Source organism: Sinocyclocheilus grahami, unplaced genomic scaffold (assembly GCF_001515645.1).
Source record: "Sinocyclocheilus grahami isolate Dianchi unplaced genomic scaffold, SAMN03320097.WGS_v1.1 scaffold732.1, whole genome shotgun sequence".
NCBI classification, from domain to species: Eukaryota; Metazoa; Chordata; class Actinopteri; order Cypriniformes; family Cyprinidae; genus Sinocyclocheilus; species Sinocyclocheilus grahami.
Window position 1 is genome coordinate 10,660 of NW_015505911.1, and position 27,116 is coordinate 37,775.

General features: G+C 35.3%; 1 protein-coding gene across 1 annotated transcript; it reads right to left on the reverse strand.

Annotated features, from left to right (window-relative positions):
* LOC107560520 (protein turtle homolog A-like) lies at positions 1-27,116 on the reverse strand. The gene is made up of 17 exons (XM_016244734.1): positions 26,908-27,116; positions 21,386-21,470; positions 21,057-21,251; positions 9,513-9,662; positions 7,164-7,315; positions 6,635-6,752; positions 5,177-5,318; positions 4,943-5,088; positions 4,261-4,403; positions 3,861-4,001; positions 3,333-3,449; positions 2,617-2,767; positions 2,253-2,364; positions 1,404-1,591; positions 716-933; positions 497-581; positions 1-344 (listed from the first exon to the last, which is right to left on the reverse strand). The coding sequence occupies exons 2-17, from the start codon at positions 21,441-21,443 to the stop codon at positions 157-159; spliced, it is 2,304 nt and encodes a 767-aa protein (XP_016100220.1). The 5' UTR covers positions 21,444-21,470; positions 26,908-27,116; the 3' UTR covers positions 1-156.

Sequence of the window (27,116 nt, forward strand, 5' to 3'; positions counted from 1 at the left end):
CAGTAGGGAGATCTGAAAGGAGGGAACCAATTTTACAATGGAATGAGTGACAGGATAAATGATCATGCATGAGGAATAACAATATGAGGTAAAGGAGTGAGAGCATCTTCTAAGATGGATACATTGAGGCAGACTGTTAAAACAGTTCTAAGCAGTTCAAAGTGTTGTTTCTTTACCCTTGACATTCTGCCTACGCCTTCGGTTCCTTTTGTGAAAAATGAAACAGACTATTGCCAGGGTCAGGATAAGAGCAAGACAAAGGAGTCCTACTCCACCCATAACACCAGCCATTAGCTGGTCAGGAAAGTCTAGGAGGCGGGAACTGGCTGGGTACATATTCATTCCTGCAGAGCGCAAAGAAAGGTTTTAATGGTTGGGTATGTGAAAAGACTTATAGATTTTATTATAAGTATAGCTTAGAGTAATAAATTCTAACAATTTCTGAAGGAAATATTACAAGTAGGTGATTAGAACAGGGAATGTGTGAAGCACTAACCGATGGTGGAGACACTGATTGATGGACTGGGCATGCTCAGCTGATCTCCACGTTGAGAGAGAAGCCTCAGTTCATATTTGCAGTCCTTCAGAGAGTGATACATCGTGAGAAAAATGTCAAAATAAGGATGAAAGCAAAGGGAGAATGGGTTGCATTTATCAAAAATGACAAGCTGACTGATTCGTGAAAATCTCAGATCATGTCTTCGAGAACATTTACCTTACATAACCCTGGAAGAAAGATTTGACTCTCAACTGGGCTAATGTTCTCTTTCAGATTAATCCATTCCCCTCCTTCAAGGCGTGACTGTACGACAAAACTGTCAATGTGTGGAGAATGGGACTGAGGCACTGACCACCACAGAAGAATTCCCTCTGAACTCTTATTGATTGAGAGATTTATAGGTGGTACCAGCTTGACCACAACAGGAAGTGAATCTGTAAAATAAAATATTAAATGAGAGAGACTGAAATGAACAGCTTGCTTTTATTCAATTATTCACAGTGTGTAGCATAAATACAGATGGTTTAACATTAATTTGAGTCTGCATGAGGTAGCCAGCACACAGACTAAGTGGTTTTAAAGACCCAATGAAATCAAAATTGGAGTTCTGTGGCTTTTAGACCATGTCTATTAGCTTTGAGGCCATCTATATGCTAGTACATTTCTAGAAAATGACTAAATTAATTAAAATTGATGAAAATTAGGAGATATTCAAACTCAAATGTACAGGCTTTCTCTTCTTTCTATGTACAATAGTTTGTTCAATTAAATTCCATCCTCCTAATATCATGTGTCACTTAATAGCAACAGAATATAACAAATCATGGTTCACGGCCATGAAAACTAGGTTCATAAAACCATTTCATAGGGTCTTGAAAGTTTCTTATGCACATCTAATGTTTACCCAGAGTTGTGATAGTGGTGATCTCACTGAAGGGCCCAGTGCCAATTTTATTTTGGGCCATAACACTGAACTGGTACTCAGTAGCAGGAAGAAGATTGGTGACCAACAGACTGTTCTCAGTGGAGAGGTCTGAGAAAGATAACCACTCTTGCTTTTCCTCTTTCCTTTCTGCTGACACCTGCTTATACCTGAAAAAAAGAATGTTAGTGTCAGACTTTTGGACCTATTTTGCCCCCGTAGTCCTTCCTATGTTTCCTTATTTGGTCATGTTCCTGTCCTCGTCTAGTTTGATTATGTTCCATTGATGTCACCTGTGTTTCCCTGATTGCCCTGTGTTTAAAAGTCCTAGTCTGTTCAGTTTGTGTCAGGTCTATTTGTTTCTACGTGTGTTTGCCCAGCTCCTATTGTGGATTATCCCGTGTTTTCGGCATTAACGACTGTGAATGCTACTCCGTGTCTCCTACGTTCTTCCCACAGCAGTGTATTGTAACAGTTAGCAAGTTTTCAAAACCAAAAAAAAAATGTATGAAGACAGGCTTAAACCATCCAGTGAAAAGTAGCAACAACACTACTAACTTTTTTCAGTAGCGTAAAATTAGCTAAAAAATGTTAAAGTGACATTTTTACCAACTAATTGCAATGCTGCACGACAAAAAATTTTTTCTTTCTTGATTTGTGCACTTTCTTGAGATTTGTTTTGTGCATGCAGCTTTGTGACTCTGCTTTGCATTGTTTTGCATTTAGAGTAAATTTATTAGATAAGCACTGCTCTTATTACAAAAAAATATAGTGTGACAGACTACAATTTCAAAATATTTAAGATTTACAGAGATGAACTCTATCACCAACCAGACAGTGAATTTCTGGGCATATCCTCCATCAAAGCCAGCTACCCAAGAGACATTGGCCTGGTTAATTCCTGGGATCACAGATACTGATGACACTGCATGTGGACTTGTACCTGTGAATCAGAGGGAAACAAGATATGTGTGACATATGTAGTGTGATACATGAGGTGTGACAGCAAGTTCAATCTAGATGAGGACTACTCAACTATCTCAGGGGCCACTAGATTTCCTTTAGCCCCTTTAGGGCTTTTATTTAGCTAAGATTCAAGCCCAAAATGAACACAGAATATGTCTGTGCTTACTGTTACAGTAAACATCACATGGCCCAAGTGCAGTAGTAATGATCTAGATGCTTCAAGTCTTACCCAGCACAAGGACTGTTGTTCTGACAGATACAGTGGCTACTCTGTCGGTGGAGCTGCACTCCCATTCCCCCTGGTGGTCTTTACTGAGAGGACGCAGAATGAGGGAGCCATTCGCTGCTACAGTGAACAGTGAGCGAGAGGCTGTGCCAACCTAAAAGGAGCAGTGCCATAATGAAGCATATAATGAGATTAAACACCGATTTTAATTCAACTTGATTTCCAGCTGTAAGGGGGTGCATTATAATATTTGGAGAAAATGAAAAATATTTGTGCACATGATTGATGCTATTTTTTCTAATGTTAATCAGCTCAGTTTTACATAAGCAGTTGTAAACTATTGCTGCTGAACATTACACCTCATAACATTACAGGAATGCCCTGGGTTAAATATGTGTTTAGCTCAATCAGCAACATTGTGGTTTGTTGTTTACCACAGAAAATAATTTAAACTTGTACCCTAGTTTGAAAGAACAAACAAAACATGTACAGTAAGACACTTTCAATGGAAGTCTATGGAGTATTTAAAACAGAAAAATTCTTTATAAACTTAACATGGTATTTGTACTAGAATTACCATTAGTTATTAGAACTGAAAAGGGGGGATTTTTTATTGTAAATACTGTTGCTTTGTTTGTGCTACAAAATATGGTAGAATACCTTGACTTTGACAAGTGAACCAAGAATGTAATTGTAAAGCACAGTGTAATGACTTTTACCTTTTTCCAGCTGACTTTTGGAGCCGGATTACCGTCCATCTGACATGGAATAACAAGCAGGCCCCCAGCATCCTGTCTGTACTCCTTACGAGGTGACACTTTAAATGATGGAGGATCCTAAAAGATGAAAACACTTATATTATGGCTTGAAAATTCACACTGACCATAACTAATTGTATTTCCATTCCATCACTTTTTCCACACAACATTCTAAGACATATATATGTTATATATGGAAGCCGTTTCTGCCACTGAATAGAAACAAAAAAGGTAATTGTAACTTTTTGTCTCACAATTCTGACTTTTTTCCTCAGTCTGACTTTATAACACGGAATTGTGAGTTATAAAGTCAGAATTGTGAGATATAAGCAAAAACGGGCTTCCATAGTTATAAACATTTGTATTTTTACATATTTTAATATCTTTATTGTTATTTTTTTACATATCTATTTTTACAAATAATTATTTTGTTACAGAAAACAAAAGTAAAAAAAAAAAGTAAAATGGCAACACTCTGTAAAGCCCCACCTGTAGTATAATGGTGGTAGGCTCAGACTGGCCCATTGTCCCAAAGCTATTGTAGGGAGTACACGTGTATACACCTCCGGCATCGTCATTAGCTGTCACTATGATTATAGAGCCTTCTGAAGTCAGTGTCCATCCAGGATACTGTTGAAAGAAATTCACAGTTATTCTGAGTGTTTTCTGAAATAATGCTCTTTGGAAAGATGTGAGGTTATGTCATCAAGAGAGGGGTATAAGTGTAAGCACAGCATGGTGTCACCGAATTAAAATCAATATGTCAAACATAAGTAGCGGAGAAAAAGCACTCAGGACAGCACTTGGGAGTAGCAGTGTACTTATAAAATGTACATATGAAAGGTTAAATACTTTTTTGTATGGATGGTGAGAAAAGCAAGTTACTCACCATGCCTAAATCGAGTGGTTTGTCGTCTTTGATCCAGTCGACATGTGATAATGGTGGTTCAGCTCTGATGGGGCACGCAATGACGCCCCTCATGCCAGTGGGGAGGAAGGCCAACGAGGGCATCTTCATCACCTGTGCTGGGTCTGTTAAAGAAGATATATATTATTTTTAAATTTGGGGTAAAATTTAAATTTTTTTATGCTCATTATAGTTTCATTTATTTGATGAAAAATAGAATAAAAAAGTAATATAGTGAAATATTATTACAATGCAAAATAACTTGTTTCTATTTGAATATATATATATATATATACATTTTTTTTAATTCCTGTGATGCAAAGATGAATTTTCAGCATCATTAATCCAGTCTTTAGTGTCACATGATCCTTCAGAAATCATTCCAATATGCTAATCAATATCAATGGTTGAGGATTCTTTGATGAACAGAAAGTTAATCAAGAACAGCATTTATTATATATGCATATATATATATAATGTAATAAAATATCTGGATGTGCTATATTCTATATCTCATGTATATATCAATTTGAACATAAAAGTGATCGAAACTAGTGTTATTTCTTGTTCAACTTGGAGTACAGTAGTGTGTGAAATTTATACTAGTGTAGGAAAAGGCAAATTCATTATTTCCGTTTTGCACTATGATATGAGAAACGCTTACGCTGCACAGTGAGGGTGGCTGAGGCAGAGGGGGAGACATGAAGTCCATTAGAGGGCATGCAGGTGTAGTTCCCAGAATCCTCTGGAGTCAAACGCGATATGAGAAGTGTACCGTCCACTATGACCTTAACACGAGACTTCAGAGACCTAAAACAAACACACATGGATACTGCATAAGCTACATGTTACCTGTAAATAATAAGGTGGAAGTTCACAGTTTTAGAAGAGAACTCACTCAATGTGATAAATATCTTCTCCTTGTCTTTGCCACACATATGTCATGTTGGGTGGATCAGCTTCAGCCTGGCACTTCAACTTGGCATCCTGGGACATGTTGAGAACAGTGTCCGTTGGAGGAATTACGATCACTGGAGGGCCTGTTGTTAGAAAAATAAAACACAATGTTCCATTATTGCAGCAATACGAATAATACGTTTCACTTGCTTTTCCTTGTTAAAAAAAAAAAATTGCTAACTTTTTTTGAAAAAAGAAAAAATTATTTATTATGGAAATAATAGACTATAAAATAATATACTTGTGCAAAGTAAATGACGTGTTTTCAGAAACTTAACTGCATGTTATTTACAATTAAATAGAAATGTATTACATTTTAAATTTATATTAAAAGCAATTATTTAAACATTCAAGGACTTTTTTGACACACACAGGACTTACATGCATCTTTATATGTAATTTCATAATTACTCTATTGTCTTTGAAATGTGGTTAAAGTGTACTGTTGAATGTACTGACAAGCAATGGCAAACTCAAATGTACTTTAATATACTTTATACTACTATAATGTTATTTTTTTTAATTACACATGATAAAGTTGCAATTTTATTAAATTAAAATATATTAACTTTAAACAGAATATCAAACACACTACAGTTAAAATTATAATCAAGTACTTTTCATGTGCTTTAGCATGTTTGTCAATGCACCAAAATAAGTGTACTTCTATAAAGCCTGACAAAAGATTATTCAAACATAATGATTTAAATGTACTTTAAAGTAAATTTTTTATTTTACATTATTACAAAGTGCACTTTTTAAACTTAAGTGTGTTCAGAAACCTAGCCATCCAAGTGTACTCTCTGTAAGTACACTTAAGCGGCCTTTCATTAATATTGTATTAACCGCATATATACATTTTAAAATATACTTTTAAGATTGTAAGTACTGTATATGCAAATTCAATACAAATAAGCATTTGGCAAACGCAAACAGTGAGCTACAGACACTTGAAAAGGAAGAGTGCTTAAATGTAATGTAATAAATTCCATTCAATCATAAAAGCTTATAATTTTCATGTGGAATATTATGGCATGAGCCAGGGGTTTCAAAACTATTGCAACTACTGTGAAAATTGCCCCCCTTCCTCTTTTTTGGGACAATAACCATATTTTAAGACCAAAACAGAAACATCTGCAAATCAGTTACATGCAATTCGATCCAATACATGTGCAATCTGCATCAGTAATTCTAATATGGCTCACACTCACAAACCTTATTTCCACCAAATTAGTTATGATTAATGGGCAAACATTATACCATCTAATAAATATTTATGAGCAAGTCTGATAAGGTGTATAATGGTCTCCCCAACACTTCTCAGATCGTTTCAATGTGCCTAACCTGAGCAATACAGATAATCATCCTAAATGAGGAGAAAACATCAGTGTTGACTTACCAATGACTTTGAGCTTTGTGAGGTGAGTCACATTTCCTTCAGTGTTGGAGGCGTGACACTGATACTGGCCTGATGTTTCTCTGCTTACAGCATGGAAAGATACACTTCCATTCATGATCTATAGGATCCAAATGAGATATATGAAGTGCAGAATAAATATATTCTAGATGTGATCCTCCATTGCATTTGTGTTAGCTTTAAGGTCAAAGTGAGTACAGCCGCAAAGTTGACAAAACAAACTTCTTCCTTTTCCAGGAAAATGTATTAAAAATGCTTATGACTAATATTGTTTGGAGTGGTGTATACATGTTTTTGTCCAATCAAATGCTCTCCAAAATGAGCACTTACAAGTAGTAAATCATAGTTTTTTTTTTCCAGGCTGTGATGTGAACTACACGTTATTGTCTGTTTAAAAAAGGACATGCACTTTGATATGTCACACCCAACTTTCCATAGGAAATATATCGACACAGGGAAGATAATAGCATTTGTCAACCATTTCATGGGGTTTTAAGTACTAACAGCCCACCTTTACTTTGCTTTGAGGATTTATAGGTCGTCCATCTTTAGACCAGGTTATTGTAGGCCGTGGATTTCCCTGAGCTGCACACTTCAGAGTTACCGATCTCCCTACAAACACTTCAACTCCAGGAGGGGAGGTCTCCGTAAACACAGGAGGCGCTAGACACAGGAGTAAGTAAAGAAAACACTAGTAAGTCATCATGATCTTCAAAAAAACTGAAAAGATTTATTAACGATCAAATGTGATGTTATAAAGAGCAGTTCATAAATGAGTTATTCTTCATGTTGGAGAGTTACTAACAAAAGGCATTGTAATTCAATTCGATTTTGAATTACATACTCTAGTTAAACATTTTAAATATAAATCTACACTACTGTTTAACAGTTTTAGGTCTGTAAGATTTTTAAATGATTTTGAAAAAAAGTTGTTTTTGCTCACCAAGCCTGAATTTTTATGATCAGAAATACAGCAATTAATGTTATTAGAACATAAAATAACTGGTTTCTATTTGAATATATTTTAAAATGTAATTTATTCCTGTGATAACAAAGCTGAATTTTCAGCTTCATATAGGTTCATACAGTGCCTTGCGAAAGTATTCTTTCACATTTTGTTATGTTGCAGTCTTATGTTAAACAGCTTTAAATAACTTTTTTTCCCACATCAATCTACACTCCATACACCATAAAGACAAAGCAAATAACAGGTTTTTAACATCTTTGCAAATTTATTAAAGTTAAAAAACTTCCACTGCATAAGTATTCAGCTGAAATTTAGCTCAGGATCATTCATTTTGCTTGTAAATGTTACCACACTTTGAGTGAAGCTAACCTGTGGCAAATTCAATTAAATGGGTATGATTTGGAAAGGCAGGTCTTAATAAAAGGTCTAACTGCTGAAAATGCATATTAGAGCGAAGACCAAGCCCTGAGGTAAATAAATTTGCAAATTTATTAAAGTTAAAAAACTTCCACTGCATAAGTATTCATACTGCGGCAGCTGAAATTTAGCTCAGGATCATTCATTTTGCTTGTAAATGTTACCACACTTTGAGTGAAGCTAACCTGTGGCAAATTCAATTAAATGGGTATGATTTGGAAAGGCAGGTCTTAATAAAAGGTCTAACTGCTGAAAATGCATATTAGAGCGAAGACCAAGCCCTGAGGTAAATAAATAAATAAAAAATAACTGCCTGTAGAGCTCAGAGACAGGAGCTCAAACAACACATCTGGGGAAGAGTTCAGAAAAAATTCTGCTGCATTGAAGGTTCACAGAAGAAGGTAGCCTCCATTATCCATAGTGGAAGACAAGTGGAACAACCAGGACTCTTCCTAGAGCTGGCCTCCTGGCCAAACTGAGCAATTGATGGAGAAGAGCTTTGGTTAGAGTGGTGACCAAGAAGCTGATGGTCACTCTAGTTGAGCTCCATGATCATATGTGGATATCTTCCTACAGGACAATGACCCTCAGACTCAGACTCAGACACAGACTCAACTTTATTGTCCCATTAGGGAAACTAAGATTGCAGCAAAGTGCCAATACACTAACCATATCCATGCACACATAACCATTACACCCATAAAAGCATACAAGGTAAACATACAATATCCCAAATATACATTAAAATTCAACCAGGCACTACTCAAGTTCGTAAATTTTGTATACCAAATACATTCTCCTCCCCACCAGACTTGTTAAATAACTTAATGGCCACAGTAACAAATTAATCTTTAATTCTTTTCGTCCTGTATACAGGAACTCTAAAACGACGGCCTGATGGCAGCATCTGGAACTCAGTATGTAGTGGGTGGTCAGTAACACAGAGAATGACCTGGGCTTTCTTAACAACAGCATTGAAAGCTAAAGTTTTAAAGTAGCACCCTCAATTTTTTTTTTTTTTTTTTTTTTGTTTTACTTTAGTGAAAGCCACAGTGGAGTCCAGCCAGGCCTGCAAGATGCTCTTTCTGCTTGGCGTCCTGTGGCTCAAAGAACTAACGAGTTGAAAACTGAACCTAATGTCAGCACAAACCTCAAGCGGCTTCTGTAATCTGGCCAACACTGAGTCTGAGTGTCAGAAAATGGCCTAAAGGTGTGGCCGACAGAGACAGAGCGTACTCTTGAACAGGTGCATGAGCACAGCCTGGTAACAGGTGCATGTATTCATTCATTGTTCACTGCATGTTTGAATGGAGTCGTGTTTGGGTTGGAGACTGTGGGATGAGTATAATGGCATTGTCTCGCTGATCTTACAAAAAGAGAATTGCTGTTATGGTTCTGATTCAGACTACAGGTAAAATTGGATATCTTCTCTTACTATAAATAATTCAGGTCTACTCGTTGGATAGTGAGTCTCACCTGTAACGGAGAGTAGAGTCCAGCTCCCGTTGCTGCTAGTCTCATCTGTGGTTTTGTCTAGCGGGAGGATTCGGCACTCATACCAGCTTTCGTCCTCCAGGAGAAGCCCCCTCATCTGCAGGGATGTTCCCCTGATGAGTGACACTCGACCTGGACACGATAAGGAGAGGGGAAGTTTCACAAATAACAAATATGTACAAAACTCAAGAGAGGTGCATATTTATTGCAGACTAATTTTCTAATATTGATTTAAAATCCACATGAGCACATCCTCATGAGTTTGTACAAAAAAAAAGCATATCTGTTGCAGACTGCATATTTTTCAAATATATACTTTATTTGCATAATTCAACAAGCTACAAGAAAACAAGTTAATATAAAAATGTAAATAAGTATAAACTTTATGTAAATAATTCCAACAAGCTACAAGAAAAAAAAGTTAATACAAACATGTAAATATGAAGTGCGTATATTTATAAATGTAATTTTTTTTTTAATGAGTATTGTTAGTATTTTTCTTTATTAGTATTATTTTTATATTATTATAAGCAAATGTTACTTAAGTTCACAACTTTAATCTAAAAAAAAAAAAAAAATGCACACTGCATTTGTGAGTTTGTACAAAACAAATGCAGTGTGTATATGCTGCAGATATAAATTATACAATTTTAATTAATTGTAACATGCTTCAAACTTTAAAAAATAAATATCAAATAATATTTTAAATATTACAGTATTGTTTTAGAAGTATAAGCACATGAAAATGCTTTTGCTTTTAATTAGTTTTAATATTATTATTTTTGTTCATTTATAATGTCCATTTAAATTCAGTTTAAAATTGCAATTAAAAAATAATAATTACAACAATTAAAATACACACGCTGAGTTTGTACAAATGAAGTATATTTACTTCAGACTTTTCCAGAACATTTTTAAATCAATAATGCAACAAAATTTACTTGAATTTTTCATTTAAATTTAAATGAATATAAATTCTAAAATACAAATTGTACATTTAAGTGTCAAATATAACACAAAAACATTTTTTTTCATTTAAATGTAATACAATAATTACAATTCTAAAATACATATACATTTAAGTGTCCAATAGACCATATATTTGAGCTGAACAACTTTTTAAATCAATCAAATTGTACAAATGAAGTATATTTGGTTCCGACTTAATATTTTTAAATCAATTTAAATAATGCAACATTTTAATTTTAATTTAATAAATGAATTCAAATTCTAAAATATACATTGTTATATTGGACACGTGTCCAATATACCATTTATCTTAGTTGGAAAGGAACTTACATTTTAAATTATTATTTTTTTAATTTAATAATTACAATTTTAAAATACACACCGTACATTTCAGTGTCCATTATACGATTTAGTTTAATTGGAGAAGGCACAGATAGATTGAGCGTTTAGTCTAGATCTTTTTAGGGCTTGAAACTCTATCTCTCAGTTGCCAGGTGACTGCACCCTGTAGCGATGGTGTTTGCTGACTCACCCCTCCCTCCTCTTTCGTCTCTCTCCCTGTCTTTATCTTTCTTTCATTCAGTGAAAAAAGCTTTTCAAAGACTTGTTTGTTTCTCAGACTCTATAGTAATTTAAAGAGACCAGCGGTCAAAATCTCCACCACAGAAGCCACATCAAAGATAAAATGGACACAAAACTGAAAATCCATCATCTGCAAACACGTGTGCGGCCGATGCATGGAGTATAGCTATGATGTGTTTATGAAAATAGGTGGTGACAGTAATCATTAACCAAGCTCCCAAGAGGAGCGACTGTGGAAACAGAGCTCAGCCTGAGATAACAGCTGAGAGCATCATGGTCCATCCGCCCCTGTTTATTTTACCCACATGGAAGCCAGAGGTCACAGAAAAAGGGACACGGACACCATCATCCCTGGGGATTTGGGCTATACAACGTGTTCCTGTCCAGCCCAGACACCCAGGGTACAAGCCGGCACTAAAATGTTGCCATGGTCCCTCCTGCCAATGGGTTGGATTTGAATTTAGTTGCCGTGGTGACAGGGATTAAAATCAGTTTGGGGGCGGGGTTTAGGAGGGATCTAAACTCTCAAGTTACTAGACACTCCTGAAAAAAGGCTGAGGAGAAAGTAAACCATTTAGTTTAGAAATTTCAGACCAGCTATAGTAGGAGGGAATTCACAGAGATCTCTTTAGTGTTTTTCCAAAAGATCAGTGAGATGAGACGTCTGTTAAATCTCCAGAATTTGTCTCCAGAAAAAGGTTGAAAGTCTTCTCTAGAGTTTCAGAAGAGATTCCACTAATGTCTCACACTGTGCTCAGATTTGCAAAGATATGAGTCAAAATCTGCTTAGAAACAACCGTTTTAAAAAGTGATTTTTCACGTTATTTAAAACAGGATCTGCATGTTCACGGGTTTTCTTATAAGATACAATAAACACAACGTGTGCATCAAAACCACTCCTTTCCCTGGTAAAACATGAACTTGATTTTTTAAAGTTAAAGGGTTAGTTCACCCAAAAATGAAAATTCTGTCATTAATTACTCACTCTCGTGTTGTTCCAAACCCGTAAGACCTTTGTTCATCTTCGGGACACAAATTAAGATGTTTTTAATGAAATCAGAGAGCTCTCTGACCGTGCATAGATGGCAAGGGCACTACCACGATCAAAGCACAGAAATGTAATAAGGACATTGGTCATTTTATACGAGTTATACAAGAATACATTTGTCCGCAAAGAAAACAAAGATAATGACTTTATTCAACAAGTCATCTCCTCCGCGTCACCCTGGCGCCATTTTGGAGAGTATCACAACGTGCGCTGCGCCTTGTTTACATTCAGAGGAAAGCACGCACATGCGTTGTGATACTCTCCAAAACGTTGTTTACGTACAGATGAAAAATGCAAACATTTTTACATGATTACTTAGCTAATTTTGACTCATATCAGAAAGATTTCAAATTCTTTCCTAAGTATTCTATATAATACTCTCCATATTTTGTGCTACACTTTTATGTTGACATCTGTCTGATTGATTTCTATTTTTATTTCTCCTGTATTTAAGGAGAAACATCTAGACAAATGTGATGTAAATCAAACATGGAGAACTTAATTCCAGATCTGTGAAATAAAATCAGAGCAATAAAACTGCCCTCTGGGTATACTTTATGAGAAAAACATGAGTAAATGAACCTTAGGCATGAGAGTTAATGCTCATTTATGAATAACTAAAAACAGGACTGAGTAACGTCTCTTAACAACCATCTATAGATATTCTAATACATTAAAGCACAAAAAGCAACATCTGTGTGTGTTCACCTGTTTCCTGGTGCAGCAAAGATTTATCTAAAGTCTTCACACGCAAATACAAACTCACTTGTTTATGACTGACTAACCATTTCCCACAGCAGCTGACAAACAAACGCTCACTCTGTTGCTTAGTCGACGGCGAGTCAAATCTCAGGAGAAACTAATATTAGACTCCTTATCGTATGAAGTAACATATGCTGTCATGTGTATCCACTTACTTCATCATATGAAGCCAATGTTATACTAGGTTTTTGCTAGAAGAATTACAATTATTTTAAGTGTTTTACAGCTGTTCAATCATGTTTAAAAACAAACTTAGGAATCTTTAGGAAGAATGCCCTCAGTATAGAATATAATACAGTTATAAAACTTTTACACAAATGATTATGACTACTATGAATCAAAGAGTAGATGAGCTCATGAAGGAGGTACAAGACTTGAAGATAAGTCTCCAGTTCACTCAGAAGGAGGTGGATGAATTAAAAGTTAACTGTATAGTATTTTCAACTGAATGTAAATCAAATACAAATGACATACATAAACTGGCTGAATCTTTTTGGTCTTAGATGCTAAAGCCAATTATTTGGAAGGCCAGTGCAAGCAGAACAATATAGTGGTGGAGGGCATTCCTGAGTCTCCAAATGAGAAATGGTGTGAATCTGAAGAGAAAGTAAAAAAGTTGATTCAAGAGAAATTACAGCTTACCTTGGAGAAAGCACATAGAATAGGAAGGACGAAAAATGGGAATTCTAATCGACCCATTGTGGTTAAATTTCTTAAGTATAACGACAAAGAAGCACTGCTGGAGTGAGTAAAATACTTCAAAGGCACAAACATATACTTGAATGAAGATTTTCCAGAATATGTGCGTTTAAGGAGGAAGGAGCTTTTGCCAGAATTGAGAGCTGCTAGAGAGAGGGGAGAGATAGCCTATATCTTTGTTATGATAAATTAATCACATATCCACCATCAAAAGTCAAAAAGGGCAGCAATGGGAAATAAAAGTAGGCCTCTGGCTTCTTCAAGTAAGCTTGAGGAAATTGGATGGAATTAAGATTTTATTTTTTTTTTAGAAATTATGTCAGTATTAATCAAGTTACCTAGGAAAGGATTAAAATTAGCTCATATTAATATTTGTAGCCTTAGGAATAAACTTGTTGATATAACTGATGTTTTTATTACAAATAATATTCATGTTTTAGCAGTAACAGAATCTTGATCAAACATTCTCAGATGATGTAGTAAATATAAATAGTTATAATATTCACAGGAAATACAGAAATAGATATGGTGGAGGGGTTGCCATATATATTCAAAGTCATATTCCAGTAAAGATAAGACAAGATTTCATGTCTGTAGATGTAGAGGCTTTGTGGCTACAAGTACAGTTACCATTTGTCAAATCATTATTTGTTGGTTGCTTCTATAGACCACCATGTGCAAACAGTTGTTATTTAAGTGAATTGTGTGAAATTATTGATAATGTATGTGATACTGGAAATTAAATTTACTTGATGGGTGATTTAAACATTAACTGGATGTCTCCGGTTTGTCCTCTGAAGACTAAAGTGGTGAATGTAATTAATGCATGTCATTTAACACAAGTTATTAATCAACCAACAAGAATTCATATAAATATTCTTGGGGAGATAACATCTACTTGTATAGACCATATTTATACAAATGCTGTGGAAATGTGCTCTAAGGGTGTATCTGTTCCTATTGGGTGTAGTGATCATAATATAATAGGTCCCTAAAGGGAAACCAAAAGTAATTTATAAATGATCATATAGGAAATTTTGTCAGAAAGTATTTTGTAAAGATGTAAATAATATATGCTGGGTTGATGTTTATAAGGAAGATCATCCTGATGATGCATTAGCAGTTTTTGAAAGATTATTTTATTCTTTGTTGGATAAACATGCACCTATGAAAAAACACACAGTGACGAATGTTAGGGCACCATGGATTGATAATGAACTGAAGAACATTATGGTAGAAAGAGATGTGGCAAAGGGTATAGTAAACAGAACTGGGAATAAGGAGGATTGGGAAGTTTATTGCAAATTGCTAAATCAAGTAACTAAAATTAATAGGAAAAATAAAAAGATGTTTTATAAAGTAAAAATAAGTGAATATAAATATGATGGCAAAAAATTGTGGAATATTCTTAATGAAATAATGGGTAGGAAATCAGGTCTAATTCCTTTTTTTTATTGAGACAGGTGATTAATTTTTAACTAAATCAGATGAAATTGCAGATTACTTAAATGACTTTTTCATAAATAAAGTACATAAACAAAGAGAAGAAATGTTAACTGATAATATTCCATCAAGTGAAAGTCAAACTGAAAAAAATTATAAGTGATAAGCCAGTCCTATGGTCTGAATTGAACAAAGTAAATGTACAACAAGTGGAACAAAAATTAATAAAAATATAGATAAACCATCGGGAATGGAGAACTTAGATGGTCGCCTTAGCAGCCACCTGTTTGGCGGAACCAATTTGCCACATCTTTAATATCAGTATTAAAAAAAAGGATCTTCCCTTTAACTTGGAAAGAAGCAAAGGCTTTTTCTTTACAGAAAAATGCAGCACTGAGTTTTAATGGTGCTAATAGTCGACCAATAAGTTTACTGCAAGTTCTTAGTACAGTGTTTGAAACGATAGTCTGTGAACAAATTCAATTCTTCTTTAAGGTGAATAATTTATTCTCTGATTTTCAGTATGCATATCGAGAAGGACATTCAACAGGAACAGCATTAACACAGATGACAGATGATTGTTTAGTACAGATTGATGATAATAATTTAGTAGGAGCAGTATTGTTAAATTTTAGCTCCGCTTTTGATGTATTAGATCATAAATTATTGCTGGAAAAATTAAAATTTTATAAATGCACTTCTGATTTTACATTGGTTTAAAAGTTAGCTGACTAATAGGAGGCAATGTGTATTTTTATAATGGAAGTTATTCGGAAGTGAAAGAGTTGCAATGTGGTGTGCCTCAAGGAAGTTGTTTAGGACCGTTGTTATTTTTTATTTTTACCAATGATCTTCCTTTGGGTTTAAAGCGTTCAAGGACAGTTATGTACGCAGATGATACAACATTATATCTACCAGCAATATCAATTGAAAAATGATCTGTTGATTTAGATGAGGAGTTACAATTAGTGGTAAAGTGGGTATGGAATAATAAGATGGCTCTAAGTTTGACAAAAAACAAAAGTATTGTGTTTGGATCAAATTCTAAACTTAAACTCAAACCACAATTAAATTTGTCTGTTAAGAGTATGCCTATTGAACAGGTAGAGGAAATCAGACTTCTTGGGATTATTGTTAGACAGTAGGCTGAAGTGGTCAAAACAGATAGAAAATATGGTAATAGTTATGGGAAGAGGTCTATCAGTTATTAAGAGATTTACTGTGGTAGAGATAAAATTTCTACCACAGTATTGCATCTCTCAAATTGTGCAAACAATGGTTCTTACTTGTTTAGACTACTGTCCAGTGGTGTGGTCGAGTACATCAAGTAAAGACTTGTAAAAATTACAGTTAGTCCAGAATAGAGCTGCACGACTTACTCTGAACTGTAATAGACGGGTTGATATTGTGAGAATGCACACAATTCTAGGTTGGCTACTTGTGAAGGATAGGACAATTGTTTCTCTGCTTTGTTTTATAAGAAATATTTCAGTGTCTAGAGTTCAAAGTGTACTGTACTGTCAACTTTTGTATTGTAGTGCTAGTCATAATTTTAACACCAGGCATGCATCAAAAGGATATTTTTTTGCTTCCTGTTTCAAAAACTAATGCAAAGCAACAGACTGTAATGTATAGAGGAATGAAAATATGGAATGATTTGCCATCGGACATTACATGTTTTTTAATAAGTAAAATGAGGTTTAAAAAAAATCTAAATGAAGAAAGGCATGCATCAAAAGGATATTTTTTTGCTTCCGGTTTCAAAAACTAATACAAAGCAACGGACTAATGTATAGAGGAATGAAAATATGGAATGATTTGCCATCGGACATTACATGTTTTTTAATAAGTAAAATGAGGTTTAAAAAAAATCTAAATGAAGAAATATTTAATGGCACAGTATACAGTAAATTGTTGATTTTGATGTTCTGAATGAATTTTGGGTTTGTATGTTTTATTGTATTGGTACCTTGGTAGTGGCTAATGGGGATCCATATAAATAGTAACAATCAAGTCACCACATCCACCTATTCAAATTCAAAAAGGTTCAAATTTTGAAGGTTTGCTAGTTGGAGGCTGTATTCAACAAGTCTGTGACTTGAGGCTATGAAACCTGGAGTCTAAATCCTATCCGCTACCTTGTATCCCAGAGACATTGTGTCACCTCTTGGCACAGGTTTCCCAGGTAGGGGACTCTCCAGTTTCAGCTCAGGAAAGCAAGAGTCGGGTTTCACACCATAGTCGTCATCTGTATTCTTTTTATTGTGTTTCAAGACACTGTTATCTTTTGACATTTGAATCACCACAACGGGCTACTGGGAAGCTGCTTGGTTTGATCGGACCAATGGCCTTTCAAGATAGCGTGCTGCTAGTTAGAAAGAGTTTTGACTCAATTGAGTTTTTGCATGCTGACAGATGAGGGGATGGGGGGTAATTTGGAACAGAGAGCGTCAGTAAAAAGTCCTCTGATGGTCACGCTTTTCACTGCAATCTATAGATCGCTTCTACTTTACTGCCAATATAGTTTTAGGTTTCTAGCAAGCTAGATTATATTTAGTTAAGATATATATATATATATATAATACCATCACAAACCCTAAATGTGCCTGATTTTGTGGCGTGTAACAGTTATGGCATTTCACTATGAGCTCCAGAGTGGACACATGAGACACTATATTGCCTAAGGTGACGAAATTCACACCAAGCTCACCCTTCACCTCTTCCCATGCTGCACCTGCCCCCCTCACTGCACAAAAAGTCCTGGCTTTAGACCTTTTGTTTCTTTTCTTTGTTTCTCATTACATAAAACGACAGTCGTGACGCCCTCTAACCTTTATTGGGCTGTTGGTTTACATGAGGCCATTCATTCCTTCTTTCAGTTCACAAGGAAGGAATGTGAATAAAATCAATATTCAGTGGTGTTCAAAAACCACAAAAAATGCTAACACAAGCTAAATGATGTGAATCCACTATTAACCAAAAATTTATAAACAACAGATTCTCACACAAGTAAACAAACAAGTAAACAGACATTGCTTGTCACACAAGTAAACAAATTTGTTCATAAACCATTATTTGTTGAATTAGTAAAAAAATACAATAAAATTGGTGGGTAATCCATTGCTTGCCACATAACAAATTCACTAATAAACAATTGTTTAGTGCAAGAGTCAATTAATTTGTTCATAAACTATTGCTTGTTAAACGAGTAAATTTTGCTTACATTATGATTTGTTTGTCCAAGAAAACAAACTTGTTTATAAACCATTGTGAATACACTATATAACCTATTGCTTGTCATGCAAGAACTGAAATTGGCTTATTAAGCATTGTAAATTCACCTAAAAACGTTGCTTGTTGCTCATGTACAGTATACAGAATTGTGTATAAACCGTTGCATGTTTCACAAGTGAACAAATTCACTTGTTGCTTTTCGCACAAGAAATTCACTTATGAAGCATTGCAAGTTCACTTAAAAGATGTTGCTTGTTGCACATGTAAACAAATTTGTGTATGAACTATTACATGTTGCACAAACAAATTCACTTATGAACTGTTGCTTGTCGCACAAGTAAATAAATTAGCTTACAAAGCATTGCAAATTCACTTAAAAAAAACGTTGCTTGATGTAGATGTAAACAAGTTTGTGCGTGAAGTGTCGTGTTGCACAAGTTAACAGATTCACCAAACTGTTCTTTCATGTACAAGTAAATAAATTAGCTTAAAAAGCGATCTACATTCACTTAAAAATGTTGCTTGTTGCACATGTAAACAAATTTGTGCAAGAACTCTTGCACAAGTAAACAAATTCACTAATAAACTGCTGCTTGTCGCTCAAGTAAAGAGGGTTGCAAATTCACTTAAAATGTTGCTTGTTGCACAAATTTTAGTATGTACCATTGCAAGTTCACTTTTAAACTGTTGCGTGTCACAAGAAATTAACCTATAAAGCACTGCAAATTCATTTAAAAGCATTGATTGTTGCACTTGTAAACAAATTTGTGTATTGCAAGTAAACAAATTCACTTATAAACTGTTGCTTGCTCACAAGTAAACAAATTTGTTTATGAACTGTCACTTGTAAACAAATTTCTTTACACATTACCACATAGACCATTGCTTGGTGCATGAGAAAATTAATTTGGCAATGAACCATGCTATAAGTTAACTTAACTAGTTATTGCTGATGCTCAGTAGGTTTGCATTCCATCGCCCCGGGCAACATCGCGATGAACAGGTGCAGTGCTGTCTACGAGAATTTGTTTAATTGCGCAGGGACGCACTGCGCTCATGCATAAACTGCAGGGCTGAACCTGTCGCCCGCTCACTGCCTGGAAGGTGAGGCTCATCAAGCACAGAAAACTTGCAGTGTTACCAAGACAGCCTGTTTCTTTCTGTATTAGAGCCATTGCATTTTTAAAAACTTGGGGAGGGAGTTTTTTCAGCCTATTGAAAGACTCTTTTCCCCATAGACACCCTTTGTATTCCAACTCCCAAAGACACAATAGGGACTTCAGCAGTGAGAGGGGGAGAAACTAGCAGGTCCCACAGCACACAAAAGAGCAGAGTTACTGTAAGCTGAGACACGCTATAACCGAAGTGGCACTCAGGAGAACGAATTACGAAAGAGGTGAGAGATACTGCATTGTCCATAGTAGGATGTGGTTTACAACATGGCAGTCCATGCTTGGCAAGCTTTTCGAAAAGTGCTATACCCTTGTACCAACTCAGAGGTAACAGTATAGGCATTTAAATCCAAGACCAAAATGTCAATAAAATCTGTTGAAATGGTTTTCAGTTCATTGTAATAAAAATAAGTTGCAATCACTGACCAATTTTAATTAACAAAAAGCTGTATCCACATTTTGAAGTCAACCCTGTTACTACATGATTTTTCAAATATTACAAAAAAAATTTAACTTGAAAAATGTGAGACACCCAAAAAATAACATTATTTGGACCCTTTCAACAGCAGGATGGGAAAACAAATCCATGATCTCTTTCAGTATCCTCAATATTCTCTGCATTTGTCAAGCTCAATTAAAAAAAAACAACAAAAAAGAATTAGGACTGAAAAATGAGTAAGAATGAAATAATCATGTATTTTCTTTACTTTTTGGTAAAAATAAATGTAGCAATTACAGCAAATCAGCATCTAATCCAAAATTAGATATCTTTGACTGAGCAACATCTTAATTTAGGCTTAATTTGCAACCCTGCTATTTATTATCAATTCATAATTTTTATTCCATTTTTTTTTTCTCATTTAATTTTAATACATTTGGTAACACTTTATTTTGAGGACCAATTCTCACTACTGTCACAACCATGGACGTTTTGTCGTGTTTTCCTTACTCGTGTGCTCAGTGACCTAGTTTTCCCTCATGCTTGATTGTGTTATTTGGTTCAGGTGTGTGTCGTTAATTATCTTCATTTGCTCCAGTATTTAAAGTGTAGTCTGTCCTGTCTTCCTTCGTCCGGTATTGTGAATGTTACCCTGTGTGTTAGACCCTCTTCATATTGTGGATTACAATTAAAAGGATTTGTTTATGATCTTCGTCATGCCCTATGTCTTCCTAACAGCAGTGTTGTGTGACAACTACTAACTAGTTGCTTATTAGCACGCATATTACTAGCATATTTTTTATTAGTATTCATAAAGCACACACTAATGCCTTATTTGGCATGACCATATTTTAGATCCCTTAATCTGCCACATACCTAAACTTAACAACTACCTTATTAAAAAGTAATATCGGCAAATTAGGAGTTTATTAAGGGAAAACTTAGTTAATAGTGAATATGTGTTTCCTAAAGTGTTACTATACATTTTATTTTTGATGCAAGGTAACAGTGCTGCGAAAATTCCAACACTGTTATTTATTATCCATTAATAATTTTTACTTCAAATGTTTGTTTTTTTTTACTTTAATTTGATAGATTTTATTTTAATGCATGGTAACAGTTTTGCAAAAAAAAGGTTGTTGACCCCTGTAAAAAGCTCTCTGTGTTTAGGAACTCACCATCATAGTTGGGATGCACTCTGGGATCGTGCACTCCAAACTGGATGAGGATGGGGATATCATAGCCCTGACGCACCCACTCTATGACGTGCTGAGGAGCAGAGCTGCCCTCATCCAGGGCTGGAAGACTGCATGTCAACACTGCAGTATCCCCTTTTTTGGCACGGACGTGGACTTCAGCTGCACTTGTGTGAGCTAAGATTGTGAGAAAATATATGGAAATCTTGTAAATAACAATAAAAACTATACATATATATTTAAACTAGTGACTAATAAAGAAAAGGTTGCTGTGTATATCAATTGTAAAGTAATTACTGTATAATACTCACTGAATAGTGACAGCACTGCAACAATGACTTCCAACAGAGGAAGGTTCTTCAGTTGCATGATGGGTATTCATACAGATTCACATACCTGAAGAACATCAAACATACAAGATCAAACGACAGGCAAACAAACCTCAACCACAGAAAGCATTATGCTAAACGCGACCTGACTAGTGGATATGAGCTAAACCATATAGTATGTCACAAACACATCCACACCTCCTTTGCTTTGCCTGTTCCTGTAATCTCAGAGCACACAGGAGGATTATGGGATCGTATGTACGCATTGTATTGTATATACACAGTAAGCTCAACAACATCTCTGAATTGAACTAATTCATCTATAAACCTAAAAATTGTAAAATGAGTTTGACTCCTAAGCAATGAGTCAAACTCCTATCCAGCATGTGATGTCTTAAGCTCATGAGAAGACGCTCCTGACTGTGTAAGCCAGTTAAATTAAGTTTTCCAGCCGTTAATGTGATTAAATACACTGTAACTACCAAAAGCCTCTCTATTTATTACATATCTATGCAAAATTGAACATTTGCATTATGATCTAATTCCACTGAAAAGCCCTTTGTTTTCAAATATAAATTATATATCCCATATCTAAATAACACACTTACTTACATATATATGACGCTGAAGCTTTAATATTGTAAGTGTGAGACAAAAAATGACATTTTACAACATAGAAAATGCATGTAACACATTACAAGTAATGCCAGTTACGTAATCAGATTACTTTTTCAAGTAATTAGTAAAGTAAGACATTACTTTTAAATTTACAAGAAAATATCTGAGCTACTTTTTCAAATAAGTAACACAAGTTGACTGACAGCTCTCCTGTCCCCATGTTGAGAGAAATTGGGAGTGAGGCGAAGAGGTAGACGCACTTCCTTCAGCCCAAATCTTATTAATTTCACTTGCCAAAAATATAACTTTTGGGGGTTTTGTTATTAAAAATAAATAAGTAAACCATGCTTAGGTGACAAAAAGTAATGCAAAAGTAATGTAATGCTTTACTTTCCATAAAAAGTAACTCAATTAGTTACTTTTTATTGAGCATTACTATATTGTAATGCATTACTTGTAAAAGTAACTTTCCCCAACACTGTTCAGGACACTGGTGTCACTTCTTGGCATGTCCTGTTACCTACTCATATAGGCTATAGATAATGATCTACTTAACCTGTGTAATGATGACTTTACAAGTGCGAATACCATCAATAATGACCATGTGGGAAGACAGGAAGTTGTGATACCACTGCAAATATGCCCTCAATGAATGCCCGAATGTCACTGAGTCATCAGTCTAACACTGCATGTCTCCAGTAAATCATTAACACATCAAGAAGCAATAGAGGTCTTGTCTTGTGCAAAGGGTAAAGCTAGCGCTCCACTTAGTTCACTGTGAGCCTTTGCACTACGCACCAGCGAACAATGCAAATGCCTGCTCATTACCCCCCGCACAACGAGAGAGAGCCATTCTTGAAGAATCCTGAAAGGGATCCCACTCCCAAAACAATCCCACAGGTCACACGTTTCTCACTGCACACTCGGCTACCAGTCTGTTTACTTTGCTAGCGTCTATTCAGCCATTCAGAGAACATGTGGTACAAAATCATGAGAACTTGAGTAATTACGTAGAATTTTTGTAAAAATGCAATGCATCAGCTCTATAAACCTGTTTCTCTGATAAAAGCTGGTAGGGAAGTGCTCTGTTACTGTTTGCTGTGTGTTCCCACAACTTAAGCTAATGTTCTAGCAAGGTTTTCTCAAAGTTGTGAACAAACTTTCCTCCAGTAATGTTAATAGAACAGTTATCTAGACTTTAATAACATTCTCAAAATGTTATTTATACATAATTAATTGTACGTTTTATGACTAGCATTCTTGTTGCTATTTACTACTTGTTTCAAAACATTTAGAGAACATTCAAAAGTAACATTCCCAAAATAAAATTAAACGTTCCCTTCTCTAGGCTATAAGGTTCTAATAACTAGGACAAAATTGACATTTTATACATTCACAAAACACTGAGAAATAATGTTTTCAATCTTAATGGGAATGTTAGCCACATCTTAACACCATCCCAGCTAGACCAAAGTCCTACAAAAATTACTAAGCACACAAAGGCTGTCTTTTTGATTTACTGTTGTAGCGGCAGTAAAATCCAATTTCTTAACCTTCAAGGGCAAGGGCTACACCACTTGATCATTATAAATCTCATCTAACCAAAGAGCAAACGTTGAATTATACCATTTTCTGTCTTCAGATGACACCAAACTGGGACCATATTGTGGGATATGCTAATTCAAGGCACTGAAAGAGTTCAATTTGGTCGTCCATTCATTCTTGGGGTTTACAAAGGACAGGCTGAACTTGTGTCACAAATTTCTCAAAGTCTATAAATCTGGCTGTGATGAGAAGGAACTGGGCCAAATCAAGCGTGAAAGCTAAATATAGACCATTCATTACAAGCTTGAGCTTAATGCAAAAGGATCACCAGTCATTCAATTATTCATATCTGACTTATTCTGCATTCAAGTAAAAAAGGATGACAATGAAACTCAGAAATGTTGTTTAATCAAGCTGGGCTGTAAAAATGTTCTAACGTACCAGATAAAGAATATTAAAGTCAACAAAAACCAAACTTGACACTAAAACTTTTTTTAGTTCACTATTAGCTTTTGTAACTCTAATTGTGTCTAAATTGACATTTAGTGATTGTTAAAGCAAAACCTGCTACAGGTTGAGGGGATGACATATTTTTGTAGACCAAACCCCAGAAACATTAGTATTTTAGTACTTCTGGTTCCATCGTCCCGATGTTAATGGTTTTTTTAAATGGGTTTTTAGTTAAGTGACTGAAATAAGGTCTGTGGTTTACATAAGGTCAAGATATTTTCACGTTTTATTCAGTAACATCAAATACATCAGTAATATTCCCTTGCGATTTTTTAAGAACTTTTACTTGTCTTGCAAAAGGTGGTTCCTAACATGTGGCTCAATGGGACTACAGAGGTTTTCGGGGACATTAAACATTAATATTATACAGGAAAACTTCTATTCACTAGTAGCTTTCACAGCCTCGTTGTGTTTTTTAATCACACTCTCACAAACTATTTTAACTACAGATTTTTTTTTTTTAAATAAAGACTGAAAGAGATGCTTAGTGAAGGTGACACTGAAATCATGTGACCGTGAAATATAAATATGTTTAAGCTTTTTACCTCTGGTGATTGCATTTAGGCTTCAAAATAATAAAAAAGTAGTGTTCCTTTGTGAAGATTTTCATGATAAATGATACGTCAATAATCCAAAAAGCCAATGGAAAAATCCTGTTGTTGTTTTTTGTAGAGGGAACCAGGGTGATGCCACATTGCATCCAAAAATCTTTACCGCAGAACTCTATATAATAATCCCTTTAAATGTTTAAATTCCCAATTTGTAATATTGTGTCACTGAATATTCTATTTCACTTCATGAAAGTAAAATGAGATTCTAAGGGGGCTTCATGTTGACTTTAAATGAGGCCAAAGATGTAACAAAACCTCTCATAATTGTGCTCCTCTGAGATCTGGCAAAGCAATAAACTAACCTGAGCTTCAAAGAAGCACAGAAAACATTGTAAAGGATGAAACAAACAAGAAAAATGAAACACTAGCAACCTTACTCTTCAAAAGCTTTTAAAACAGAAGCTGCGTCATACTGTGAAAGCGAGTCCTACTTTACAAAAGCATTTGTTCACTAGAGCAAATAAACAGATCATCTAGAGCAGCTGGACCTGAAACTGAGGCTCAGAGCAGATTCCCTGCTGACGTGATCGCGGCTACACTGGAGCTCACGGATTTAATCAGCCAAATGGACTGACCATTGATTTGTAGAGGTCAGAAATGTTAACCGACTTTCCTTATTTTACAACACTTTAACAATACCCTTTTTATGAACTCAACAGATGATGCAGCCAGACGTGCACTTAAAAAAAAACATCCAAACTCATTTTAGAATTATAATAGAGATTTAGCTGCTATCGGTGGGTTGCTTTAGTCCATTTTAAAAATGTAATTAAATTAAAGGAATGAGATCACTGTTTGTATAAGGAAAAACATTCAGTCAACCCAAAAGTTGGCCATGAATTTGTCAGTCCTTACCAACATGCAAATTCCTGCAGTGGTGCAAACACAAACAAAACTAACAGAGACAGAAATAAGCACGTACAAATTCAAAAGTGTCAAACCCTCAAAAAAAAACGTCATCAGACATTTGATAAGGAGAGAAAGTGCCATGTCCACCATTGTGTTGATTACAGATTATCCACTGATAAAAATTTAACACCATTGCATATGCAAGCATCATAATCCATACATTGCATGATGCTATGCATGAATGCTCACTGATTCATGACAGCCGGGATCAGACACAGACTCTCAGTGTAATCCAGGATAATCTGGCTTCAGTGAGCCTGGAAAAAGTGACCGATTAATATCACTGTAAATAAGAGCGATGTCCCTACATTCACTGTGGTGTACTGTGAATTTGACTACCTTACGCATGCGACTGACTCAGGATGTACACGTGAGTCACACTGGGCTAACATTTGACCAAAAGGAAAATCCATTGTCACAACCATTGTTTACACTCAATAAGGATTGTTTACACTCAATTAGGGAAGTTTGATCAATGAAGGCTTAATGAACTTCAGAAACGGCAATACAATAAGAGTTACCTAACCCAAGAGGGGGGGGGGCAAGAATAAATGTCCAAATACAGGAATGAATTCAGGTTGATTGGGACACTTTTTGCCATTGAAATGACTGGGGAGAAGTGTCCCAATCAACCTGAATTCACCCCTATGTTGTATTGTATATGAACAGGTCAGAAATTGATCTACAACATCCTGCAAGCCTCTGCTGGGTAGATTCTGGAAATTCTGCTCAACCTGCCCCCACAAATTCACTTGGACCCCTTGCAGGGGCAATTAAACCCCTTTAATTCGTCCTCACTGAACTGCCACTGACAGTCAAACGCTAGATAAATCCCCCACTACTCAAACAAACAGACACCAACAACAAAAAGTGCCATAATCTACTTTGTATCAATAGAGCCAAATGAGCATATAAATGTTGCTTACAATATATTACTTAACTTTGGCAAATGGACATGATCCTGTGCGTTATAATATAAAAACGGATAGATAGATAGATAATTAAATCACATGATGAAACATTAAAGTAGGGAAGTATGTAAACCATATATATGAAGTGTAGAGTGACTGATGAACATAACTTATTAAAGATACTAAGCGCTTAAGTAGCCTACAAGCAACTTAAACATACTCGGAATTAAATAGTGCTGCAATTACCGTTCTTTCGGTTTTAGGATTACACAAACCGGACAGAAGTGTTTTTATTAGCTACACATTCAATTTTTAATCTAAATGTTCCTTCTTTCCCAGCTAGTCTATATTAAAGAACGGAACTTGTTGTAAGTCAGAGTACACTGTTGTTTATACTCACCTGTATCACTTCATCTATCAGCTGTGGTAAGCAGCGCTGTTTTGCGTTGAAGACAGAAAAATAGCCTACCACGATGAGAATTATTCCAAAAGTACGAATTTATACTCGCTCAGCGTTAATTCCATATCACAATCATTCTAACATTCTGCCAGTGATATTTCGTTTTTCTCTTGTTTCTATGAATGTAGTGAGGAAAGCGAAGCGCATAA